The sequence below is a fragment of the Protomyctophum bolini genome (assembly GCF_963924005.1).
Source record: "Protomyctophum bolini genome assembly, chromosome: 3".
Lineage (NCBI taxonomy): Eukaryota > Metazoa > Chordata > Actinopteri > Myctophiformes > Myctophidae > Protomyctophum > Protomyctophum bolini.
Genome location: NC_137864.1, coordinates 10,590,070 through 10,617,357, shown reverse-complemented (window position 1 = coordinate 10,617,357; position 27,288 = coordinate 10,590,070). Strand labels below are relative to the sequence as shown.

The 27,288-nt window shown below is 42.9% G+C and overlaps 1 protein-coding gene across 3 annotated transcripts in view; it reads left to right on the top strand.

Annotated features, from left to right (window-relative positions):
* Window positions 1-27,288, top strand: part of LOC308313287 (uncharacterized protein) — a 55,563-nt gene that overhangs the window by 11,315 nt on the left and 16,960 nt on the right. For 2 of the 3 annotated variants that reach the window (XM_080760325.1, XM_080760324.1), the window contains exons 2-14: window positions 14,556-16,434; window positions 20,608-20,669; window positions 21,330-21,359; window positions 21,461-21,663; window positions 22,079-22,186; window positions 22,574-22,848; window positions 23,109-23,321; window positions 24,188-24,286; window positions 25,102-25,136; window positions 25,276-25,304; window positions 26,162-26,196; window positions 26,471-26,590; window positions 27,157-27,288. In XM_080760325.1, coding sequence (XP_080616451.1) covers window positions 14,556-16,434; window positions 20,608-20,669; window positions 21,330-21,359; window positions 21,461-21,663; window positions 22,079-22,186; window positions 22,574-22,848; window positions 23,109-23,321; window positions 24,188-24,286; window positions 25,102-25,136; window positions 25,276-25,304; window positions 26,162-26,196; window positions 26,471-26,590; window positions 27,157-27,288 — 3,220 coding nt within the window. Of the gene's footprint in view, window positions 1-10,883; window positions 10,952-14,555; window positions 16,435-20,607; window positions 20,670-21,329; window positions 21,360-21,460; window positions 21,664-22,078; window positions 22,187-22,573; window positions 22,849-23,108; window positions 23,322-24,187; window positions 24,287-25,101; window positions 25,137-25,275; window positions 25,305-26,161; window positions 26,197-26,470; window positions 26,591-27,156 lie in introns of those variants that run through there. The other variant, XM_080760326.1, reaches the window with a different exon arrangement.

The following is a 27,288-nucleotide window of genomic DNA, read 5'->3' as shown; positions in this document are numbered from 1 at the left end:
GTTTTTGTCACATTCCACAGCCAATAATTTCATTACCGATAGGGCCGATTCATACTCCTTTTTTACCGCTGTTTCGGCGCTGTAGTGCCGAAATGATTTCGGCTCGTCAGAAATGTTAAGGCATTGTAGGCTCTACAGCACAATGTGATGTCATTTGAGGTTCGGGGGGGGGCGGGTACCGTCCTAAAGTCGGCTCTTCGGTGCTACTGAAAATGTCTGACGAGCCAAAATCATTTCGGCACTAAAGCGGTATAATTGGCCCTTAGGTTCCTGCTCATGCAGCCCTGTGGAGACTTTAGTCTAGGGGTCTGAGACCTCTACCGTGCATCCCACTTGGACAAGTGTCCCAAGTTCCAACAATGTGACTCCCAATTTAATTGATCGGGCCAGTGGTTCCCAATCGTTTGTCCGGGGAGGCCGCCTTCATGAATAGTTCTCGTACAGCGAGTTGCGCAAATAGCCGATCTACAAGTTCACAATACATTGCACTGTGATGCGATGGTGAGCTTGTAGATTGGCTATTTTTTATTTTCATTTTTTATAATGGCATCTTCAGTATCTTCAGTACTATACGATACGATTCAGGCCGATTCAGGCACTCAAATAGAGAACAATTCGATTTGTGTTATTCAATGTGATACGCAATCAGTTTTTTGCCAGGTGAATGAAAAGCGCCTGGACTACATGTACTACTTCTATACTGACGACCAATGGACACTTTATCATGTTTGGCTGTCTCTAGGCTGCCCTTAAGCCAATGGGAGACTTACCCATAAACCCCATAGTAGTCTGAACGGCATACTTTGCACGGCACCTGGCAGTTAATGTAGACTTAACAGTTGGATTAACAAGTAAACATTTGGCCTGGGCCTTGTCTAAGCACCTTGGCTGGCAATCCAGTCTGGCAGTGTGCCGCGCGTTTGACTCCCTATCCCGACGGCCCTTACTGCATGCAAGAAAAGCCTATGGGAAAAATGCATTGGGATTCATTTCCTGGGCCACTCGTCGTTCTGCGACGCTCTATTGAGGAGAGTGTTTGAAGAGATGTGACAGCTGGCCATTTTATGTTCTGTCCATACAGTAACCGTAACCTTCATCTGATCTTCTTCACTTTATGAGCTTGAGTTCAACACGGGTGAAGTATGTGCTATATGTTAGTTAGTTTAACCTCACGCCAGCTCTCCCACGACGTTCATATGCTACTGAGAGTCTGTATAACTGACTGCACATTGGGAAAGTTGTATTTTAAATATCTTTTAAGTGTATTTGTGAATTTACATTTCTGCGAATCTTATAAATGTTTTTGCAAATGTTTACTGGGTGACTCTACAACTCAACTTTCTCTTTATACTGCACATATTACATTTACATTTAGTATTGTGAAATAAATGGGTTATATTTCGCTGATAGTTATACTGTTATTTCACTATATTATAATTAAACCATCCTTAACTTTAAGTTAAATGAATCATTTTAAAATCATTGTTTTATTTGATGGCCTTCCTGGCTGCCCTGGCATTTGACCTTTCTGCCATAAAAACTGGTCAACACTAAAGACTGGCCTCTAAAATGACAAAATTCCAGGCCTGTTGACAATTTTCAAATGCCTCCGTCTCACAGTCCACGCAATGGAAGCTTTATTGAGCTTTTCCAACATTCTTTACTAAAATCCTTGCTTTTGGAGGCCAAATAGCTACTTATCATATCGGGTCCTTCATTAGTCTGTGGAAAGTCCAGATATTTGACCCCCAAAAAGAGAAAAAGAAAGTCCATCGCAAGCTTGCATGGTGTTGACCTCTGAACCCGAGTGTAAGGAGTTCAAGTGACAACGGATCTACATGTCAAAAAGGCTGGTATGATCATTTAACATGTGGCAGGGTCACTTAGATCGAAAGAGATCAATGGCACTGAAATTAGATAGTGATGTCAGCTAAGAGAGAGAGAGAGAGAGAGAGAGAGAGAGAGAGAGAGAGAGAGAGAGAGAGAGAGAGAGAGAGAGAGAGAGAGAGAGAGAGAGAGGATAATGATGATATGATATGATATGATATGATATGATATGATATGATATGATATGATATGATATGATATGATATGATATGATTGGTAATCATGTCACTGTCCCTTTGCATTAGAGTTGAGTTGAAGTACATGACATATGTCATCAACTCTTGCAAGGCTATCCTTTTGCCTTTGCTGAAAGAGATACAGTAGCCCTGTTTTCGTAGCTGACTGAAAATGTCCATGCATTCTGCAAATGGGGAAAACAGATATAATCTGCATACTTTTACATACATTTGGATACTATTTGGACACAAGCAAGGTGCATGTTAATGTCAATGTGATGCCAAAAGGTCCCCCCTCTCACGCACGCACGCACGCACGCACGCACGCACGCACGCACGCACGCACGCACGCACGCACGCACGCACGCACGCACGCACGCACGCACGCACACAAAAGTATACATTATTGTTCTCGTTATAATGCACAGGGACATTTGCAGTATTCTATAGGTGTCAGTCTCACAACACAGTCACACTCACTCACTCTGTACACTTTCTCTTATTTCTCTGTCGTGCTTCCAAACATGCCACATTCACACATACTGTATGTCCATGGATATTTCACACATACTGTATGTCCATGGATATTTCACTCATACTGTATGTCCATGGATATTTCACTCATACTGTATGTCCATGGATATTTCACTCATACTGTATGTCCATGGATATTTCACTCATACTGTATGTCCATGGATATTTCACTCATACTGTATGTCCATGGATATTTCACTCATACTGTATGTCCATGGATATTTCACTCATACTGTATGTCCATGGATATTTCACTCATACTGTATGTCCATGGATATTTCACTCATACTGTATGTCCATGGATATTTCACTCACCAGCCACACTTGCACAAATGACAGCCAGGCGTGGAGAATAAATGAGCGAGAGCCCTCATTTATTCTCCACGCCTGGCTGTCATTTGGCATTTGGTGCTAGATAACTATAGCTAGCAGCCGTCTCTGTTTACTCCTGGCCCAGGCAGCCAGCCAGGCAGGCAGGCAGGCAGGCAGGCAGGCAGGCAGGCAGGCAGGCAGGCAGGCAGGCAGGCAGACAGGCAGGCAGGCAGGCAGGCAGGCAGACAGACAGACAGACAGACAGACAGACAGACAGACAGACAGACAGACAGACAGACAGACAGACAGACAGACAGACAGACAGACAGACAGACTCACTCAGTAAATAACCATTAGCATAACAGAGTGTCTGGTGGGGAGTACGGGCGACGGGGCGCCTCTGACCCCTGTGGGGGTTAGGTTATTTGAAAGAGGATACCCAGGCTGGGGAGTTCTTACACATGTATGCACGAGTGCATGCGTGTGTGTGTGTGTGTGTGTGTGTGTGTGTGTGTGTGTGTGTGTGTGTGTGTGTGTGTGTGTGTGTGTGTGTGTGTGCAAAGGCTATAATGTTATTTACCGGTAGCCTATGTTATGTAGATAGATGCCAGGTTAATTTGTAGACCTGGCATCCTTTAGTCAAGTGTCTTTTTTTACTTTCTTTATATAATGATTTCCTGTTTTTCATAGAAGTGTACTCTTTAAATGTTCATGAATAGACGACACTGATGTAAACAAGTGCTTTTCATGGTTTCGTCCTCAAAGTAGCAGTTTTTGTATTGACTTTCATTTGAAATGTACCCATGTCCGATTCTACTACCTATTGTGACATTTTTTCAATCAAGCAATAAATAAGAAAAGTGCAGAGACATTGTAGTTGTGGTTTTCAACCTGTAGAGGGCAGTGTAGCTCTGGGATTAAACTTTATTATCCGTAAACAACTTTTTGTATTTCCATGTGGCATTCATATTGCAATGTTTTATAAGTCAGTGAGTATACCAATCAATTCCAGGCATGATTTGACATTTTCAATTGTATTATAAGGATATGTAATGAAAATGAATTAAAATGAAATTAGCATTTTGTTTATTTGAATTTCTCATATAAAAGTGGTGGTAACAGTTAGAAAGCTGAGTTGGTAGTGCTACCTGCAGGGCTTTGGCATTGGGCATGTGGGAACATTAGAATTTGGCACCAGAATCTATTCCTTTTCATGAAATTCTGGGTTCTGGCAGATAATAATAATAATTATTATTATTTTTCAAAAACAAGTTTACAAAGTGCTTCACATACAATACATAAACAGGCAATTCAAATCAACAATGGAAATTAATAAAATACAAAATACAAAAATGATGAAAGACAAGATAAAAAGAGAAAGCGGAAACTGGATGTTCATTCAAACTCATTAAAAGCCTTTCTATAATAGTGGGTTTTTAAGAGTCTTTTAAAAGTGGACATGCACTGAAGTGGTCTGTCTGAGTTCCAGAGGTAGTTGGTTCCACAGCAGTGGAGCCCTAGCAGCAAAGGCTCTGCCACCTTGTGTCACCAGCTTTGTGTTGGTTAAACTTTGTCTGCTGATCTAAGATTACGGGAAGGTATGTGCGGGGACAAGAGGTGAGAAATATACTCAGGTGCCAGTCAGTTCAGTGATTTAAAAACAAACAAGTTAACTTTAAAATCAAAGTGTGTTTAAAAACACAGTCACACTCACTCACTCTACACTTTCTCTTATTTCTCTGTCGCGCTGCCACATTCACACATACTGTATGTCCATGGATATTTCACTCACCACTGTCACCAGCCACTCTTGCACACATTCTCTCCCTCATGTATTCTCCATGCCTGGCTGTCATTTGGCATTTGGTGCTAGATATAGCTATAGCAGCCGTCTCCCTTTACTCCTGGCCCAGCCAGCAAAAATAGCAGATCTACAAGGTTGGAGTTTGTAGATCGGCTATTTCCATAGAGGTTTATTGGTGTAGATCGGGGAACAAGAGCAGACCAAATACAGAGCCAAAGTTAAGTCAAGTTAATATTAATTTGACAGTTTAGGTGGTTTCTGAAAATACACATTGACATCATGAATCCAACACACTGATAACAATGCTGTCAAACAAGTCTATGAATATAAGTCATCTATGAAATCTATGAAAATGTTCAATCCAATCTGCAACACTATTATTATGTTCTACATGATTATAGTGGGTGTCCCTATGCTTCATCTCTCCCTCAGCCATAGGGGATGAAAACCCTTGAAGTGTACTAAAGTAAAATACCAAATTTTGCACACACACTCCCTGGATGCCAACGATGAACCAGCTCTGCCCCAATTCTTCCAGAACGGCCTGTTATAGCGCCACCAGGAGGCTGACTTTTGAAAAACATTTTTTTTTCATATTAGCCTACTACTCCTTTAGATTTTGTCCAGAAATCCCGCTAATCGTTACACACTATCTCTATAGTCATGTGTTCAAGACGGAGGGGCACTTTTAGTTTCATAGTAGGATTTCATCTAGCCTACATGTGTTTTAATAACATAGCCTCCTCTTCTAAAATCTAAATACCGGTAACTATATTTCTGATCACCATATTTTCTGGTAGATTTCCATATTATTAAAAATATATAATTATATTGCTTCCTAGTTTCCTGGTAAATTCGTGATCAAAAACGAATTATTTTATTGTATATTTTTACCATAGTGATTTCCCCCTTTCGGTACTCGATTTTGTCTTCTTGTCTGCCCGTTCATTTCATTCATTCAGTCTGCTCTCGATTAAGCATCCTGAGCCTGTACTCTGTGTTGCCATGTCTGGTTATTATAAGCGGCTTTCGATCTACAAGCTCCCAACGCATTACATTGTAAGCTTGACACATGCCGGCCATGACATAATAGAAGCAACATTTACATTTACCCAGGTCTAAAATGTAATAGGCCTGGCCTATCATACATGTTGTGGTAAATAGTAAAAGGTTCTGAATAACAAACGTTATTTAATTGGCTATTAATTGGTTTAACTTTAAATAATAAATAACAAATAAATAAGACTATTTGCAAGGGAAAAGTGTTGAATAAATTATTTGTGAATACCGGTACATCATCTGTTCAAGTTTAAACTTGCACATTACAATATCAAACCTACCATGCACTTGACGTGGATCAATTTACCCTTATCTGGGGCAATTTGAGCCACATGACCACTTTTGTTTAGGCTAGGGCCGATTTACTCCTATTTTACCGCTGTTTCGGTGCTGTAGTGCCAAAATGATTTCGGCTCGTCAGACATTTTCCCCCCCACCCCCCGGAACCTCAAAAATAGGAGTATGAATCGGCCCTTAGTCATAGAAGACATCCTGAAATAATGGTAATTCCGATTTTACTTCCATCATGATCTCATTTTACCTTTGCTTCCATGACCAATATGTGAAAAGTGGCTATCTTACCCCGTTCTCCCATAACTAAGAGAGTGTATATGCAATGTGGCTTTCTGAAACGCAGATAAGAGGTTTCTTCCCGAGAGTATGCAAATGTGGCCTTCTGGAGTGAGTAGGCCTATGGAAAATTGGAAATACAGTGGCCTTCTAGTCTAAAATTCAGACTATTTTATCGATTCTGACATTTTCAATCTGTCAGAATCGATCGAGCTATGAATAAGGCTATGATCTATTCTAAACTAGAGTCTAAATCTGTTAGTGGTCTTCTACATCATCAGTGACAGTTGCCAACCCCCCTGACCTATAGAAGTTGATCCTTTTGGCTTTGTTTTCATAAAACTTTGGTTGCTTATTTCTCAAAGAACAACAACCTGGCAACACTGACTGTACTGACCACAGCAGCAGACCGTTGGTGGACAGACCAGACCGCAGACTCTCCGAGGAGGAATAAATAACAAACTACCATAACAAAAAAAAATAGACCTCACATACAAAGGTACATTTTAACTCTCCGTGTTGTTATAACAACTCTACGTTTGTGATTCACAGCTCCTCCAACCATGTTTGTAAATAAACGAAACGAACAAAATGGCTGCTAGCCTGTTAGCATTGAATAAAACGTAGCATTCATGTCGTACAGGTCTTCGTGTCAGCTATAGCCGGTAGAGAGTCTTCAAAACAACATTACATGATGATTATATAAAGCTTGTCTTATAACGTGATTAACAGCGGTGTGTGTGTACACCTGTGTTTAGTTGTAGCGTTGGCATTAGCTCTAGCTCGGGCCTTATGTACACCAGAAAGAGGGTCGAGGGGGGTCAGTTTCACCACCCAGCTGAGGTACACTTCAGGACGGTAACAGGGTAAGGTTAGCCGCAATTTGCAACTCTAGATTTTTTTATAATGGGATGAATCTAGAGTTGCAATACCCTCCATTGACTCCCCATTCATCCAATTTGCGTTTGCGATCTACTTGTATTTAATGACGTGAAAGTCAATCAAAGAACAAGATTCCTTTACAGGATCTCCTCACTGGTCAACAAAAACACCTTGAAGACCTTAACAGGAGCCCTCATACAAGGTTTCTTTGAATATGCATCCACCTCTTGGTACCACAGCACCTCAAAGGCCCTTAAAACAAGGCTCCAGACATCCCAAAACAAACTGTTTTGGGATGTTTTCGGTGCTGTAGTGCCAAAATGATTTCGGCTCGTCAGACATTTTCCCCCCCACCCCCCGGAACCTCAAAAATAGGAGTATGAATCGGCCCTTAGTCATAGAAGACATCCTGAAATAATGGTAATTCCGATTTTACTTCCATCATGATCTAATTTTACCTTTGCTTCCATGACCAATATGTGAAAAGTGGCTATCTTACCCCGTTCTCCCATAACTAAGAGAGTGTATATGCAATGTGGCTTTCTGAAACGCAGATAAGAGGTTTCTTCCCGAGAGTATGCAAATGTGGCCTTCTGGAGTGAGTAGGCCTATGGAAAATTGGAAATACAGTGGCCTTCTAGTCTAAAATTCAGACTATTTTATCGATTCTGACATTTTCAATCTGTCAGAATCGATCGAGCTATGAATAAGGCTATGATCTATTCTAAACTAGAGTCTAAATCTGTTAGTGGTCTTCTACATCATCAGTGACAGTTGCCAACCCCCCTGACCTATAGAAGTTGATCCTTTTGGCTTTGTTTTCATAAAACTTTGGTTGCTTATTTCTCAAAGAACAACAACCTGGCAACACTGACTGTACTGACCACAGCAGCAGACCGTTGGTGGACAGACCAGACCGCAGACTCTCCGAGGAGGAATAAATAACAAACTACCATAACAAAAAAAAATAGACCTCACATACAAAGGTACATTTTAACTCTCCGTGTTGTTATAACAACTCTACGTTTGTGATTCACAGCTCCTCCAACCATGTTTGTAAATAAACGAAACGAACAAAATGGCTGCTAGCCTGTTAGCATTGAATAAAACGTAGCATTCATGTCGTACAGGTCTTCGTGTCAGCTATAGCCGGTAGAGAGTCTTCAAAACAACATTACATGATGATTATATAAAGCTTGTCTTATAACGTGATTAACAGCGGTGTGTGTGTACACCTGTGTTTAGTTGTAGCGTTGGCATTAGCTCTAGCTCGGGCCTTATGTACACCAGAAAGAGGGTCGAGGGGGGTCAGTTTCACCACCCAGCTGAGGTACACTTCAGGACGGTAACAGGGTAAGGTTAGCCGCAATTTGCAACTCTAGATTTTTTTATAATGGGATGAATCTAGAGTTGCAATACCCTCCATTGACTCCCCATTCATCCAATTTGCGTTTGCGATCTACTTGTATTTAATGACGTGAAAGTCAATCAAAGAACAAGATTCCTTTACAGGATCTCCTCACTGGTCAACAAAAACACCTTGAAGACCTTAACAGGAGCCCTCATACAAGGTTTCTTTGAATATGCATCCACCTCTTGGTACCACAGCACCTCAAAGGCCCTTAAAACAAGGCTCCAGACATCCCAAAACAAACTGGTCAGGCTCCTTCTTGGCCTCACACCCCGAACCCACCTCACCCCTGCCCACTTTGACAGGCTGGGATGGCTTAGGGTCGACGACAGAGTACAGCATCTTGCAATGGGTCTGGTCCACAAGATTCGATACACCACCAAGATACCCATGGCATGTACCTGTCTAAATACTTCCTTAATGTAAACAAAGTCCACACCCACAACACCAGAGGGAGTGCAACAAACCATGTACAACCCAGATTCGGCACAAACAAGGGACTAAATTATTTTCGCTCCTATGCCACCAAAATGTGGAACGCCCTACCAACAGTCATTAAGACATGTGAATCCCTTGACTCCTTCAAAACCGCTCTCAAAGGGCACCTAAGGATGGCTGCAATTCAAAACTGGCCTCTGTAAAATCTGAATCACCCCCCCCCCCCTTTCCCTTGTATATGTATCTTTTCCCTTTTTGCTTCCTATATGACGAATTCCTCTTCTGTTTTTTAACGACATAGAAGTGTCTATTTGTATGTCTCTAAATGTTTTGATGTATTGAACAATGTGGACCCTGTTGTAAACAAGTGTAATGCTTAATTGGGTCGTCCACTCACAGTTAACAGTCTTTGTATTGAGTTTGTGCTTGAAATGTACTGTAATTCTACAAACTGTTAATACATATTTCAATCAATCAATCAATCAAACGTTAAACTCTCCAACATTGCAGCTCTAGGCCAAGCTTGAATTATCTTATTTCAATCTGCCGAGCTTTTGTTTCATAAAAATTCACCATAGACATTCTATAGACTTTCTGTCAAGAAATTCTGTGTTGGAGTTTGGAAGCACTCGTTTTTATTAACGGGTCGAGCTGCTGCCTCCTGCATTATGTTCAGATTTGAAACTCAGGGTGGTACGCAGGTCCGTTGAGTGATTTACGACGAGTGCTTCCAAACTCCAACACTTAAAAGCTCCGGTGGTGAGCTGACCACCTGAGCTGAAATAACGGCTCGTGACGTCATGTTGTAGTTCGGTGGTCACCTCACCACCGAAAAGCCAGACTATGAATGAGCCTTCAACGAAAATCCAGACTATGTATGAGCCTTTAGGCTCATTCATAGTCTGGATTTGCGGTGGTGAGCTGACTACCGGAGCTGAAATAATGTTGAACGGTGGTGAGTAAAAACAGAGAGAAGGGCTGTGGCGGTGGCGGTGGTTTGCTCTTCCAGACTATGAATGAGCCTTGAGACAAAGAATCACCTGCAGAGAATTTCTTGACAGAAAGTAGCTCATAACATGTCTACGGTGGATTTTTATGAATCAAAAGCTCGGCAGATTGAAAGAGGATAATTCAAGCTTGGCCTAGAGCTGCAATGTTGGTGAGTTTAACACAAGCAGATCCCAAACGCAAATTGGATAAATGGGTAGTCAATATTGCAACTCTAGATTCATCCCATTAGAATAAAATCTAGAGTTGCAAATTGCGGCTAGGGTAAGGTGTGCAGTGGGCACCAAGGAAGAGTGGGACAAACATTATAGCCAATTTAACATCGAGATGCCCACTCTTCCTTGGTTTCCACCTATCCTGTTCACCACAGGATGCCCCAATGTATGCTCCATCGTTCGACGGTGTTGCGCGTGTGGCCAAAAATAGCAGAGCTGTGAGCTTGTGGCAAGCAGCTTGTTGTACTGGGCTATTTTGAAATAGAGCCTTTAGGGCATAATTAATATAGAGCCTTTCTCCAAAACAATGCTTTACAATGTGTAATTGTGTGCATTACATGATTCACACAGTCAAGACACATTCGAACCAGGCAACCAGCCAACCTCCCGATTCCTGATGTTTGATTGAAAACGTTATTAACAAATTGCAAAAGCATAACACAAAAAGCCCCGAGGCCTTGTTTCCATTGTGATCCTATGGTGGTACCATTGCCGCCACGCTCGGCAGAAGCCCTGGTCATCTAGTAGTCCCGTGGTCTGGGGAGGGTGAACATTGTCACTGCATGTATTCCTATAGGCTGGGGGGCAGCACCTGTCAGCAGGGACTGTTGGGCGAAGGCTCTACGTCCTCCCGGTGGGGGCTCCTCCCTGGCAGGTGAGTCGGTAGAATATAACAGCAGTGACGACACAGAAATGTGCGTGGGGACTGGGAGGAATTATTTGGGGGAAAATTGGTAAAGTTGTTTTTATTGTTTTGTTATGCAAGCACGACTGGCCAAAGTTGCATACAAAATGCCTTTAACAGTGATGCAAACAGGCTGCATCCTGCATCGGTAGACTCACTAAATTGAGAGAGGACGCAATCATGTCACCCTCCGGGGGTCCTGGGATGCAATACTGTACTCAGTACTGTAGTCTAACGTAGTTGAAGTAGGACTCCGAAAATGTCCCTGGGACCCCTGGGTCTGGGGACCAATTACATTGAAATTTCACCCGCCTTCTAATGAGAGCGCAAAATCTCTCTTGGAAGAGCCACGCATAGGCTAATCTAATATACGACAACCTTCCACGTGTTTCTTCACTAGTCCGATCCAGAAACACAGTTTGCTGGCCACTGCTACAGAGCTGACAATGAGGTTATATCTTCCCTTCTCTGGAATCCTGCCTCAAAGCAGACAAGAGGTAGAAAACTGTCATTCCCTGATGTCATCGCTAGGGACACAAGCATCAGTAAGCTGAAACTGGGGATGGCAATGAAGGACCGGAAATTCTGGCGTGGCATTGTGAAATCCATGATCTCGACCGCGTTTGAAAAATGATGATGATGACATTGAAATCCTAATCCTATATTACATCACTTCTTTAATATTTATGTCAGTTTCTTGGCGTTTCTTGGCACATTGAGCTCTGATGCTCAGTGATTTTCTGAAACATGCACGTAGGGAGTGCTTTTTTGTGTACTGCATATGTGCAAGGTTTTACAACAAATGCCATGGCTTGATCCATTGAGACCCAAAGCTTATTCTAAAAGCCTTTCAGAAAAACTTAAAAAAAGATTCAAACAGCAAAAGTAGCAGATCTGCAATCTCAAGCTAGTAGATCTGCTAGTTTTGATGCTTCTGTGTGATGCTGTAGTATGATCAAGTAGGCTGTTAATTTAATTTACAAAAAAAAAAATAGAATATGGAAATAAGACAGTTCTGACAACTGCGATGTTTAGCAACTAAAATGACACAGAGGCGTTGAGAGGTATAACCAAGGGTGTAGGGGCATTTCATAAATGGGGGTGTCCTGATTTCGGTGAACTCGCACGTGGTGTTGTGCACCAAATCATGCACACCGCGCCAAAATGTCGGGATTTTTTCTTTTTTCGGCTCTTCGCAGATTTTTACCTAATCCCTTCCGTATTCTCATGAACAGTGTGCTGGTTGTCATGACAACGCAGAGCGTTTGTCAGGAAGATACAGTGCGAACGCAGTAAAGGGCAGCGCAGCTGTTTTAGGACCCTGCCCCCACAAGAGTAGCAGATCTGCAAGCTCACAATAGTGCAACGCGATCAGATGTGAGTAGATTAACTATTGTAGATTAGTTGTTTTTGTTTGGTAGCATCACCGGTGCAGAAGTGTTGCTGTCATCGTCGTACATTTCAATTTTTTCTTAAAAGTGGAGGGGACGTCCACCCCCGTCCTCATGAAACTGAGTACGACCGGAACCCCCCTTCCTCTTGCGTGCATGGGTATAACAATGTAAGGGTGGTGTAACAGGTCTAAATGGGTTGTTTTACAATATTATTATCATCCAAAAACTTGCCAATTTAATGCTTATTATGTAACGCTAAATTCGCGAAATGACTCATGCAACGTCTATAGTCTATTTATGGTCTGATAATATGGTTATTTTCAGTCTGGGTTGTGAAACTGCCTTGTCCATATATACTGTACCTGCCTTCTCCACGTCTGCTGATGTCCCAAATAGATGCGCGAGGAGGCTATGGTTTGCCCGGCGCGGGGTCTCGCTTGCCTGCTGGCCTGCCCAGGTGCAGCTCAAGAGCCCCACGGCCTTGTCCATTAGCGTCAACTAAGGTCCCAGGAAAGGCTTGTAAAGCCTCCAGAATGGCAGGAAAGCCCGTAGAATTGCAGCAGCAGACATTTTGATCATTACACTGTCCCGATAACGTTTTATAGAGGCCTACCACTAAATTCACAAATTCAGTCAGCATCTAAAGGCATGTTATTGTTTAAGTTTCAATTAGGCAATTACTGTCTGTAAATGTGGTTTAATTTTGCCTGGTGTCTTGTGAAACGCCCTGGTAAATGTTCTGCTCCAGTTCTGGAGAGACCCTGATCCAGGATGTAAGTCTGGTGTTGTGTTGAGGTGGTCAGAGGCATCATGGGTAGTTTCTTAGACCTCAAGTTAATTGTGAAAAATTTCCCAGTGAGCTACTTGACCGCAGTAAATTATTCCAAAGTGCCTCTTAGCCTCTTGCTTAAGGTGATAATTATTTGTTGTTCTTTGTATGGAAACAAATGCCTATTATGCCTACATGGATCTTAACTCGTGAATGGACCTCTTTGTCAACTAGAAGCAGTTAAATAGAGGTCAGTTTTTATAGATGACATGTTGCTCGTTATGGTTTTTCGATAGTTGATTGATTAGTAAATCGATTTCTATCCAACTGCCTCTTCTTAACACACACATGATACGTTGCATTGGCTTTTACAAAGCATGGATACCCAAGCCTGCAGAACCTGAAGTAAAGTTTTATTCGAGAGGCACGCTTTAACTATGTTTCCCTTTAAAGGCTAAATGTGTACAACATGTGTCCTTGTTTTTGGTTGTTGGTCAAAAGCCCAGTAATTGTGACATTATGGTATACTAGAACCGATTTTATTTTGCCTAAAAATACAAATTTCTATGGCTTTTAATGGGAACATTAGAGTGCAGCTGGTGTAAGATGGTGTAACAATGATTTGTTAGAATGCATCAGTAATAGGCTGGCCTCTCTTCAGTTTGCCATATTGGCTAAACTTGTAGTAGTTGCTTGTTAATTTGCACGGTGCTAACCTTGGATTAGTGACAAGCCTAACTCCTCAATGGCTCTTGAATTTGTGTGTCCTTAACATCAAGCATAATGCATTGTAGTCAGTGCTTTTGAATTATGTGTTTATTGATATATTTATACCATAAACGGTAATATACATCAGATTATTTAGGTTCCAGTGTCTGTTACATGAGCGTGGTTCCTAAAAGTCAGCATATCCCGGATGCTCACTAAGCAATAGCTAGAGACCGATTTGCTTGGCAATTAAACATTTTTTGAGGTCTGGATCTGGAATTGCATTCATAGCTTAAGTCTGGTGTGCCGGTAGTGTTGTCTCTGGTCTATATGGTCAGGCCTAGATGTGTTTGTTTGTTTTTTTGTTCCTTGTCAAGCTCATTTAAAGCTACCTGGAGATGAAAATGCTTCTCGTTGATTCACTGTTGTTGCATAACATTGCTTTGCTTTCCCGTCCTGCAAGACAACCATGGTGGATCCATTGGATACGGAGGAGATCTCAAATCTCACTGCATTTTTCTGCATTTTTCTGCCTAACAGATGTCTTTTGTGTAATAATGTCAACAACCACACAGGAAGACAGACAACATTTAGCATGAAGCAGTGAAAACAGACAAGGACTTAAGCTCAAAACATTTTCAAGATAAAAAAAAAAAAAGACGAAAACTTCATCTTTAATATATTTCTGCTTTTCATCTCCCAGCTTCGGTGTTCTCAAAGACAGTCAGTCGCCTCTTGTTCAGTCCCTCCGTTTGGGCAAGAGCGGGACATTTGGCGCTGCCACCACCGGCACCAGAGGGGCCCGTTGCCTCTTTGGACCCGCAGCTGGTGCTGTAGCGGCATCAGCAGCTCTGCAGTTGGTCCACCTCGAAGCTCAGGCCCAGCACGCCCTTCAGCTGCTCACTGCTCTAGCAGCTGTGACTTTCGGCAGCCAGCGTGATCGCAGCAACCGCTTAACGGCTGCATTGTCTCCTCACCTCGCTATCCTCAATCTCCTCGGCACACAGCCACAGGTGTCAGGAGTGGGCTTAAACGTTGCAACAAACAGGGAAAACTGCAGAACGTTTCCGTCTCAGCGCAGCACAATGTATCACCACCATGGCCAGCAACAGGGTCCACCACAGTCTTTCTCCAACAGGCCCAGTCCTTCTCACAACCAACATCAACAGCAGCAGCAGCAGCAGAGTCGTTTCCAGTACCCTCGTCCAAATCAGCTGCCTGAGGAGCTGGAGTCAGCCCTGGCTATCAGGGGCTCCAGGGACATGGACCATCGTCTCATAGACCTTGTGAACCGGCCAAACCAAAACCAGGGGCCAAGATCCGGAGGCTACAGCTCTAGTCCTATGCCTCACTCTGAGAGCCATCCGCCAGGCCACCAGCAAGGTATTGAATGGTCAAACTACCAACACCCTGGCAAACTGTTTTCCAATCCTCCATCCGCCGTGAACCATGAGCCCCAGCACCATCAAGGGCCTCCACCACAACAGCCCCAGAGCAGCCACTCTGCAATAGGTATGCAAGCGTGGAATGCCCCAGTCCATGGTCCACTTTCCCCTCAGGCTAGAGGCCCCGTTAGTGGTGGAAATAGCAGTGGAGGAGGTATGGATCTGCTGGGTTTATACACCCCCGAAAGTGCAGGTAGTATCTTGGCTAGCTTTGGGCTCTCCAATGAGGACCTGGAGGTCCTGAGTCACTACCCTGATGACCAACTAACCCCTGACACTTTACCTTTCATCCTTCGGGACATCCAGATCAATAAATCAGGCCCCCAGACCAGCGTGGCTCCGTCGTCCTCTTCGTATTCACAAAGTGCATCACGCACCATCCACGAAATTCTGCCACCTGCCTCCCACCCCCCGCTAACGGAGGGGCATTCACGGTCCCCGGACGTGCCCAGTCTCCTCAGTGTTACGCAGACTGCAGGAAACGTCATCGACTACGGTCATGCCAGTCGAGCTGCTGACGACGGCAGTGGCGGTGGCAGAGAGACTTTCAAACGAGAGCAGCTGTCTAGTGAAAGGAAGGTTAAAATGGTATTTCCTCATCAGCCACCGTCATCCTCGGCTACTAAACACAAAATGGACATGGCCGAGAGGCGGCAGGTTCGTCTGCAGCCCGTGGCTGAACCTAACAAGCATGGAGACCTGGACTACCGCAGGCCAAGTGGCGACGTTCACAAGAACAAACGGCGGTCGCCGCCGGGAGAATTTCAGCCGCCGCCCAAATCCCGTCGTCCAGATCGAGACCGCGACTACAGGAGGGACGTGCCCAAACCGAGCCTGTCGATGGAAACACGTAATGACGCCGCATCCCGGAACGAGTCAACATTACGGAACGACTCTGCATCACGTAACGACTCCGCATCACGGAACGACTCTGCATCACGTAAAGACTCCACATCACGGAACGACTCTTCGTCATCCAGACGTCCTGCTTCATCATCATCGTCCACCGCTTCGAAATCACACGGCACCACCAAGAGGTTGCCCACTCCCACCATGATATGTGATTTCTCAGCAGAACCGCCAAAGGTGTACCCCCACACCTGCTCCCTGTGTGAGACACAGTGTGATCAGGCTAAGGTGAGTGCCAACGTGTCATCGTCTCATTGTCTAGGGGTCTCCTTAAAGGAATACACTCAAAGAAAAAATGATCCACACTCCGTCTTCTTATGCTCTTCAAACTTTATTGAAGACGGAAGAACACAACATTTCGACCTGCCTCGATGTCTTCGTCAGGTGCGATGGACGAATAACTCGAGCATGTCGAAAGGTTATTTTCTGTCGTCTTCAATAAAGTGTTGGGAGTGTAAGAAGAAGTGTGCTGATATTTTCCTCTGTAGTTCAAGTGTCTTTTCGTATCCTTAACCTGCGGTAATTTTGGGATGTGAGTGCACCACCTGGACTGCTCCTTTAAAAAAGAATACCTGCACTCTTTGAATTGAAGTCTTCTATTTTCCTTTGCAAGGCAGTTGTCAGGTATGTGGTTGTACCCTTTGTTGTTCTTCATTGAAACCAATAAGGGCCTTTCTCAGCCCCACCCTTCTCCCATTGTTTATATTGTTTTTAGTTTCCAAGATAGCCGCAGCACCAGGGGCGGAGGTGAGCTGGTGGGGTCGACATAATACCCTTACTGGGCTGCATTCACAAATTCAAGACACCTGTCTTGCGTTTGTCTTGTGTCTGTGTTTAATGGCCACTCCAATGCATTTCCAATGTAAGCCCATATGGTTTGACCAAACATTTAGTTTGATGGGGGAGGGGGGGGCAGAACACATCCATCAAAGCTGTGTTCAGACACAAGTCAGGTGTCAGACACAAGGCAAGTGACTTGAATGCAGCCCAGTAAGGGCATATGTCGACCCTGCCCACTCAACTCTGCTCCACCCCCTCCTGGTGCTGCGGCTATCTTGGATCCTAAACACAATGTAAACAATGGGAGATGGGTGTGGCCGAGAATGGTCCTTATTGGTATTCCTGGTTCCAAATGACCATGTTGACTAGATCACACAGTTGTGCCCTGTTAAAACCACTGGACTAGTAGCTACCATTCCTATTGACTATATTCACATAGCGGCCATTTTGCTCTCACGTTATATTCAGAAATTCCACCCCGACATGGTTGCATTTCATTAACTTCATAGCTAAATGGCTGTCTTGTGAATTTGGTGAATTGGTTTGAATGTTGGATAAAATGATGAATCGGATCATTTACCCAACATAGTGATAACTGCCTTTTGAAGGGAAAACCAAGGCCAAAATGGACAATATTAGGGAGACTCTTTTGTTGGCCAGATGAGCCAAGATCTGTTTTATATTTTACAAAGCAGGAAAGTTTAAAAATCAAAAATCATGTGAAATGTCTTTATTGGGAAACCAGGAGATTTATGGTGATCTGAACTACAGCCAGATCTATTGATCTGGCCGATATATCCGCCATAACTTGACTTTTTTTTATCAGTATCGGCAGTTATGCAGTCGATGTGTCCCGATTTTTAACCACTTCCGATCTTTCTATCGTTATCTTTTGGGCATGCTTAACTCCTTTACCTCCAACAGCCCCATCTACTGGTGGCTCAGAGTGCCGTCCCTGCATTTAATAGGGCGAGATGCTTAGATTGGCCGATTTGTCCAGAAACTGTGAGTCAGGAAGTAAAAATCTGCTATGTATGTATAATTTAATCCACCCAAAACGTACTTTTTGTAATCGAGGAAGAAGAATCCGAGATATTGCGATTCTAAAAACTGCATCCCCATAGACGGCATAAGCCAGCGGAACTTTCAATTAATTTCCTTTTTTGTTGTGTTGTTTGTTTACTTAAAGAGAAAACAGTGTAAAAAGTCAAATGAGCACCATGTCTTTAGATTGCTGTTGGGAATCAGAACGTGTTTTTAATAGGTTATGAGATTAATGATAAAGAACTAAATACACTTGAATACAGTCTACAGTTTGCATAATTTTTTGCAGAAATAATCTCAGTTAAGTTTAATTCTATCACTTTGGGTGTAGTGGTTCTTTAATATCATTAATATTAATACTACTTACTGTAGTAATGAAATGGTGCCAATACATTTAGGATCCATAGTGCAATATTACAGTCGTACTCGTAAGGTTACCGAATGTGTGGATATCAATACATTTAGTTCTATTAAATGTATTTTATTTAAATTATTTATTAGGACCAGCAACTTGCTGTTACTGAGTCGCTTACAGTAAATCAATGTCCTTTTAATTTCAATGACCCCCCATTTGATGTTCTTTCTATTTAAATTTTTTTATGTCTTGGGACCTCAATCGAATAACTTTTTTTTTTAATTGTTTGACTGATTTGGTTTGGGCTGATATGGTCTGTCATTTATTTATGTAATGATGCAAATTAATGAGCAATAATATAGTTTGGGCCCCCCTAGACCCCACGTTGCACAGTAGTTATGTCGGCAGAGAGGCTATCTGGGAACCTGAAGGTCCCTGGTTTGCCTCCCGGTGTGGAACTATCCCTGAGCAAGAGACGACTCCTAATGGGAGCATACAGATATGTGTTGTTAATTGACAAAATTATATTTATCATTACATTTTTTCACGCCTGACACACACAACCTCTGGTGGTGGGTGTGCCCCACCCGAGCGCCATATTCATTATAATTATAAGAAAGCCCCCCCCCCCCATCCAATTAGCATGTCCCGATCTTAGATGGGTCTTATTGCTGCATCTGTCTGGAAAGAATCCTGTACAACATTCTATGCATATTTTATGTAGAACTAGCTAACCAATTTGTCATTTTCACCTAATTAAAATAAAGCTGTTTAAAATGTATTTTCCCATTATTATTTTATAAAACGGTGAACGCTGTTATTTTTTTCTTTGTAATTACTCGATTTAGAAAGATGAGTTGCACTGAATTATTTTAATCTTAGACGACATGCTAAAGAAAGAAAACGACACATTTCTGTGTACAAAATCCATGATCTACATTGGTCAGTTCTGTTCTGGCTCTTTAGCCTATTTGTAAGACGGTGCTTTGTTGTTTGTAACATCATGTCATGTCAAAGCCATGTTCTCAGTATCATGTTTGCATATTGTCGTCTCTGTCGGGTGGAAACGTCATTATGTCCAAAACTAATTTCAGGGTTAACCCATTCTGACCGGGCACCCATTTTGGTGTTGGCATCATGTTATGCTTTAGCTATTGAAAAATAGCAGATCTACAAGCTCATATCGCGCCACCGAGTGGCGCGATACGAGCTTGTAGGTCTGCTATTTTTGAAAAATTCGAAGAACGACTGACATTTTTAGAATCTGATCTCAGGTCAGAATGGGTTCATCAGACCAGTGTGTGTCCCGTGGAAACCTCGTTATGAATCTGATCTCAGGTCAGAATGGGTTAAATTAACAAAAAAGGGGAAAGTAGCAGATCGACAAGCTCAAAATGTGGCGGGAATTGACACGTTTTGGCTTGAGCCTGTCGATGTGCTACTTCTGCGTGACGCTGTAGTATGATCAAGTAGGAAGGGCCTCTTATGGCCAAAACCATCACTTTCCTGGGGGGAAAAAAACTTTATAGTAATATTGTTTGTGACAATGTAGTCATTATTTAGTAATTAGACAACCGTACTCTGGTGTCCCTATTTTGGGCATGCCACTATAGGTGAGCAGGTATTTTGTCTGACACGTCCTACTACAAATTGTAAAATACGACAATTTATTCATTTATGAATCATAAAAAAAATGAAGATAAAGACATACATGGTTTCTGACCGACAGCGACAATATATAGTAAGTGCTAGTGAATCATTTGGAAAGTATTGTTCGTTGTAATCTAATTGTGATGTGGATTTAACAAGAAAAAAGACACACCAGAGAAAAGTACTGTGTATACATTATGTCTGAATATTTGCATATTTTTAACATGTTGAAGCTTGAAATGTAAAGTAGTGTTGCAGAGAAGGCAAGCTGAAATGAATGGTTTTGTATTTGCTCTCACTTAACGGTACACTGCCATCTAAGATGGTAGGTGGACCTTAAGCCATAGCATTATTAACCCCAGCATCTATATCTTTTTTTTTGGGGGGGGGGTGGTGGTGAACTAGATCTGCTATGTTTGGCGAGTAGATTTGGTGTAGACTGAAAAAAGTACAGCTCAGGTCTTTTTCTAAGTCTATAGCCCCAATTATTTTGTTTGCATTTTACTATGCTGTTCTCTTTGTGGCTAAATATCTTGAGGATAATTTGCCATGTCCTCTCTCTCTCTCCCTAGGATTGGATTGACCACGTAAATACTGTTGGGCACACTGCGGCCTGCCGTGACTTACGCAACAAGTGAGGAGGCATGACCACATGAACCCTAGCGCCCCTATTCTAGGGGTGAACAGCGAAACATGAAGCAAAAACTGGCCTTTATTTTGGTGTAGAGGGAAATACTAGAGAATCTAGTGTAGAGCTCTGGGGCCAATGAAGTATATAGGGTTTAAGTGCTTAACCCATTTAGGCCTGACCTCGAAATTTAAAAACAATATTCTAAATCCTCCAGTTTTCTGAAATAAATATTTTCATGATTTAAATAAAATAGACCTACAAGCTCATCTGCTATTTTTCAATAGCTAAATTATAACATAATGTTACATAACATAAAATGGGTTAAGCCTTGAATCACCCTTTGATTACTAACATACTGTGAGGTTACTGTAAAGAACAATGGTTTCAGCAAGGCTTGGACCCGTTTTTCGTTTTAAGAGAAAGCACTACAAAGCAGAATGCATTATTAACCACTTGAACCCCAGCATCTATATTCTGAGGAGGGCATTTGCCGGAAATAGCAGGTGAACTTGTAGATCTGCTATTTCTGGCGAGTAGATGTGGTGTAAGCTGAAACTTAAGCCATAGCATTATTAACCACTTGAAACTGCAAGACACTGCACAATTTATCGTATTTACGCCTACTTGTGTTAACTGTGTGTGTGCGTGTGTCTGTGTGTGTAGGTACCCAGACTGGAAGCCCAAGCTACCAAGGTCAGTATTGGTATTTATGTTCCAGTATGATTGAAAAATCTGATGACCCCATTACAACTACTACATTTAACCTTTGAAACCGTTCCTTCCGACTCCTGTAGGAGGGAGCAGTCTCCGGTCCAGGATGACAGCCGACCTGCCTGGCACCATGGAGTCAAGGAGCAGCGCTCTCCCTCTCGCTCCGTCTCCCGCTCTCTGTCCTATTCTCCCAGCCCTCCTCCTGGTAAGCCCAGAGCTGGGGGTCCCCACCCTCACAGGCAGTACCGCAGACCCTACCACCAGGCCCAACGTCCTCATCACCAAGGTAACAGCACATGCTAGATCAAGCTTGGAAATGTGTCTTTCTGCTATTTTTAAGTATGTACTGTAAGTAAGCCTTGCAGAGCTGTGAGGCCCGCATAGGGCACTAGGGCAGGAGCCTATCCCGTTTCTGAAACATAAGACAGCTTGATGTACAAGTCGCAGGGACTTTCTCCATCTGGCGCCCCCCCCCCCCCTTTTTATTGATAATGAATACATTTTTCACCAATTATGACTGGATGGCAGGTTAGAACGGCAGGTTGAAAGTGTTTACCGGTAATATTTATTTGTTCAGGTATAGAATTTTTCTCTGATTTCTGTTAGCCTATTTTGAATCACAAAAGTAGCTAAAAATAGCCGATCTAGAAGCACACAGTGCGTTGAAATGTTGCGTGTGTTTCCTTTGGTTCGTCGTGTAGCAGAAGAGCATGTCCGTCGCATGGAGCCGCGTCCCAGCGGCGTCCACAGCCCCAGCCGATCCTCATCTAGTGGTCATCGGCCGGAGAGACGAGCCAGCCAATCACCAGGTCTGCATGGTATCCTATATTAAAATTGCCTAGGCGGTGGGTAGGCCAGCCAGTAACATGAAATATGTGGACCTGCAAGGCACACCGTTGTTAAAGTGCAGTCCGGGCACCCCCAGGGGTCCTTGAGCTGGGGTTCCAGGTGGGACTACAGCGCCTACCATTGTCCATTGCTCTGATCAGCGCAATACAGGACTGGATTTTGGCGACCTGAAAATCTCGTTTCTTGAGTTTAAACGGGAAGGACTCTGGTCATCATCATTGACAATTGTGAAAACCTCTGGAAGTTAGAATTTTGTACAAGAGAACCATCCTTCCTCTTTGTATCCGTCTTTTTTTCTTTATTAATTCTTTCCTTTTTCTCTCTTTTGCCTCAATCTGTGGCTACAGGAAGACCTTCCCGTGACGGCTTGAAGCGTCCCCGCGATGACTCTGCCAGACCCGACGGTTCTGCCAGACGCGAGGACTCGTCCAAACACGACGACTCGGCCAAACGCAAGGACTCGGCCAAACATGACGACTCGGCCAAACGTGATGACTCGGCCAAGCGTGATGACTCAGCCAAACGCAAACTACCGCCGTCCACCAAGGCCCCTGTAAAGACACCGGTGGCTAAGCCTGGGACCAAGATAACTAAGCCAGTGAGCTCCAAGCCTGTAGACACAGTGGGTGTTCTGTTAATAACTTTTTTTTTATTAAAATTGTATACTATAGCTTTCGAGCTTGTACAGAGCAAATTGCACACAGATGGCCACAGATCCCATCTGTGTTTTAATTTTTTTGCTTATAACATGATTATATTGGGGGTCCTTGGCGCCCGATTTAGAAGGCATTTGTAGAATCTGCCACAGGTCTTAATAATGCGATAATTTACTAAAATTAGTACCTGGCTCTTCCACAATCTAAAAAGTCTTATGTTATGCAGTCTACCAAAGCTCCACCAGCTAAGAAGAAGAAGAAAGTCACCACCACCAGCTCCCAGTCGTCCAACATCGTTGCGTCTCGTCTGGTCTACCTGACGGGCATCCCCGCCACCGCCACAGAGGACGAGGTCAAGAATCTGGTCGGAAGCTTCGGCAAGATCAACAACGTGGTTGTGTTGTCTGGCAGCAGGGAGGAGAAGGCCAATGGACAGAAGGTACGCCTGCCGCTTTGCTGTGAAAACGCACACTTGCACACACTGTCAGAGGCTAGTCATCTATAAGAGCAGTGGTTTCCAACTAAGGATGTGACGGTTTGAAAAAAACAAAACCAGTATGGTATTCAATAAAACCAAACCAAACGTAAAACCGGGTTTTGACCACTTGAGGGCGCACTGGAGTCATTTTCGGGTTTTTTTTCATAGCTGTGAATGTGATGCATGTTGGATTAGCTAAAACCATAATTTGGACAACAGAGTGAGACATTTCACACATTTGTCTTTATTTTTCAATGCTCACACAAATGGAAACAAGCCAGTGTTTTCTTGCCTTCTTGGGCTCAATTATTTAAGCATTGTATTAAACTGTACTTAAACTGTTAAAATATCTCAAACTTTTCAGTGAGTGCAAATGGACGTGAAAACAAACTGTAAACATCCCCAAATACCAATACAATGCTGCTGATACTTAATCGCATCTCGATCTGCATCTCATAGATGAACAAAACACAGATAGCACATGACTAAACGGGTCCATTTAGTTTAATTTCACAAGAGTTAAAAATCTATGAGGGTCCATTTGGTTGCCAGCTCTCCATCATTTAGCTGGGGACCACCTGGAACCAAAGACACATGGCAAGTTTGAGACCGAACGGTCAGGCAGACAGAGTTACAGACAAACATAGGTATAGGAGATGGTTTGTATGCAATTTTGGATGCAGCATTTCTTGTTTACTCTCATGCTTAACATTTATTTTTATACAGTATATTACTCTTAAATGTTAACGTGACTTTTCTTGGTCAAATAGCCTGTAGAGTATATGTCGACCTATAGCAGTCCAATAACAGGATGTTTGTGTTGCTAGGCGTCGGTGTGCATGGTGACAGCAGAGGATGCTCGGGCTCTGGCCCGGTCTACCAGACTGTCCATCAAAGACCAGACCATTACTGCCACCTTAGCCAAGGTATGGAATGTACACCGTTTGATGGATTTTACAGTCACACCACTGTTTTCCCTTTTTTGGGTCACTCACAGACGCATTTTATGGGTCCCTTTATTTTGTTAATTTAGTTTTTAAGTTCCCAAAAAGGCAGTTCAGTTGCACAGATAAATATTATATACAATATAGAGGTTGTGCTTGAGTATGTGCTTGACGACATCATACCTGTAAAATATGCAGGAACGCCTACTGAGTGCCAAACAAATACTTGTCTGGCCTTGATAGCCCATACATCCAAACAGCCATATCTGATTGCATTAAATGACATTAAACTTACTTTTTCAAGTCACTGCCACTCAATTTGCTCTATTATTATTAGAAATATTGAAAATAGCCGATTGTCGCCTCTTTCTTCTGAGATATTTGACAATTTGGCCAATGTTTGACCGTTTTATAGATGGTTTGTTGATTACTTTTAACACAAATGTTCCCATTCAATTCTCTTTTTTTTGACTTAAAAGTAATGAAATTGTCACTTTAAAAATGTGCAGACACCCTGGCCTGTATACACTTACAATGGTTGGTTTGTTTCATTGTTTTAATAGTTTGTTGAGAACAATTGCATTAGGCCACGGAACCCCAAAACTCTTGAGTGTACAAATGGAACCAAATGGACCCTTACAGGTCCATTTGGTTCCATTGGCCAATGTGATCCAGTGGACAATGCAGCGCCGGCATCTACGTACATATTATGTCTCAATGGTGCTTGGTTCTTGTATGATGCATACAGGTAGTCTAGTTGTTGCATTTTATTCATGGCTTTGTCTCCTTCCTTTCAGAAACCAGAAGCAGACAAATCAACATTCAGCAATGGGTATGTTAGATGTTTTACATCCTGTGTGTTCTCTTCAAGGCCTTCCTACCCTCTCACTCACCCCCCCATCTCTAACACATACACATCAGAGGTAAAAAAAACAAACGAAGAAAAGAAAGTTGTGTTTCTCTCTTCACAGGAAATCTACCACAGGTGGCGAGGATTCAGGTAAGATAACACCCAAAACCCATGGACAAACTTCAGTATTGTTTCTTGTATCTGGGACCCTCATTACCAAGAACCATAATGTAAATTAGCTGAACAACCATCCACATTTGTGTCTCAGATTTCCTACTGTGGCCCCTTTTCCACCGGGTTTGAACCAGGTCAAACATGTTTAATTGGTGCAGAACCGTAAAAGTTGGTTCGGAACTGGAACCAAAAAATACTTTTTCTTGCCCTGAACTGGGAACCAAAGTGGGCGTGTCACTATTCTACAGGTTGGGAGATACTGATGTGATAATAAATAATAAGCGAAAAATCATCATAAAAAAAGAAAGCAGGAAACAGTTAAACCAGATCTCCACCAAGCATGATTTGGTGGAGCTTCAGCGGCAGAATAAGTCTGAAAGCGTTTTCTGCCAACAAGCTCACGTTGTTTGTCAATATCGCTGTGCCGACAGGTTGGAATATTTACACGACTTTACAGGAAAACAAGACCAAAGTCGCTTATAATAAGCAGTCCTGGCAACACTGCAGACAGCGCTGCAGGCTGTTTTTTTGCATGCGCAAAATGTTCCATTTTCCGACTGGTTTGTGCTGAACTAAATTCTAGTCTGTTGGACCTGGAAAGAGTCTCTTTGGTGGAAAGTCACCTTTTACTGTCATTGACGATTGAAAACTGGTGGAAATGCAAGCCGGTTCGTGGGCGGTTTCGCGAAAGCACCAAGGTTACAATAATCTAGAACAGAACCAGTTCTAGAACCAAAGTCACTCTACACAAGCAATCTATGGTGTTCTATGGATTTTAAAGTCAGTCATCCTCATTCTGTCTCCATGTCCTTATTGTCTGTTTTCCCTTACAGGAAATGGACCGAAACTTGCCAAGAGTTCAGAAGAGGTATGTATGTCCAAGCGATATGATGGTGCACGGGAAAGAACTGCTATTTCTGTTCTGTATGTATGGAATGGCAGGAACATTTTGGGATGATCTAAACATAACACAATTCTACATAACAGTCATGTGTTTAGGAAACGGCGTTAGTGTGGGAGGCACTCCTTTTCTTGCCGTTTCACAAATCACAGATTAGGACTGACAAAACATTTCAGCCATGACTATTGCCATGACATTCTATCTATGCATATTGTTGATGTGTGAGCTGTTGTTGTTTCAGAGCGGCACAGTGTTGATCACTGGACTACCTGAGACCGGCTGGACCGAGAGTGATGTCATCAAACTGGCCCAGCCCTTTGGAGCTCCCACTGACCTCATCCTGGCTCCACAGCTAGGGAAGGTGGGTTGCCAAGTCCATCACATTATGGAAGCAAACAAGTGATTATAGAACAAATGAAATGGCAGATTAGAACATTGTAATGGAATGACATTTCAACCTGACGTCTTCGTCAGGTGGCAAGTGTGTCTGTCTCTTTTTTTATCCAGCATTTGGCTGTATGGGGAGATTATATCACTTGATTCTTATATTATTGGCATCACGATTCATGTGTAATCAAATCGTAATCAAATGGTAGCCCCAGTAATCAAATTCTAGCCCTCTGAATCGGAATCGAATTAAAACGTCAGGTACTGAGCAGTTTCCCCCCCAGTGGGGCCAGTTAGACCCGATAGATGTGGCCCAGGGCTGATATTTCTGCACTAATCCAATTAAATCCAATATGTTTTGTTGACCAAAGTCCCTCACAGGTCTGTAATTGGTCTGGTCTTGTCCTCCTCACCACACGTCGCATTTCAACACGTTCAGAACTTGCTTATGTTCAGCTAGGGTTCATGTGGTTAAAAAAAAGTGAGAATGTTGGTACAGCATGAAAGTTGAAAGGTGGGGTTGTTTTGTGTGTTGGCCAGGCGCTGCTGTTGATGCCAGACGCAGAGACGGCAGAGGAGATGGTGAAGGTCCACAGCTTCATCCCGGCCAAAATCAACGACTCTCCGTTGACCCTGACCAACTTTAAACAGGCCGTCAGTCGCAACACACCG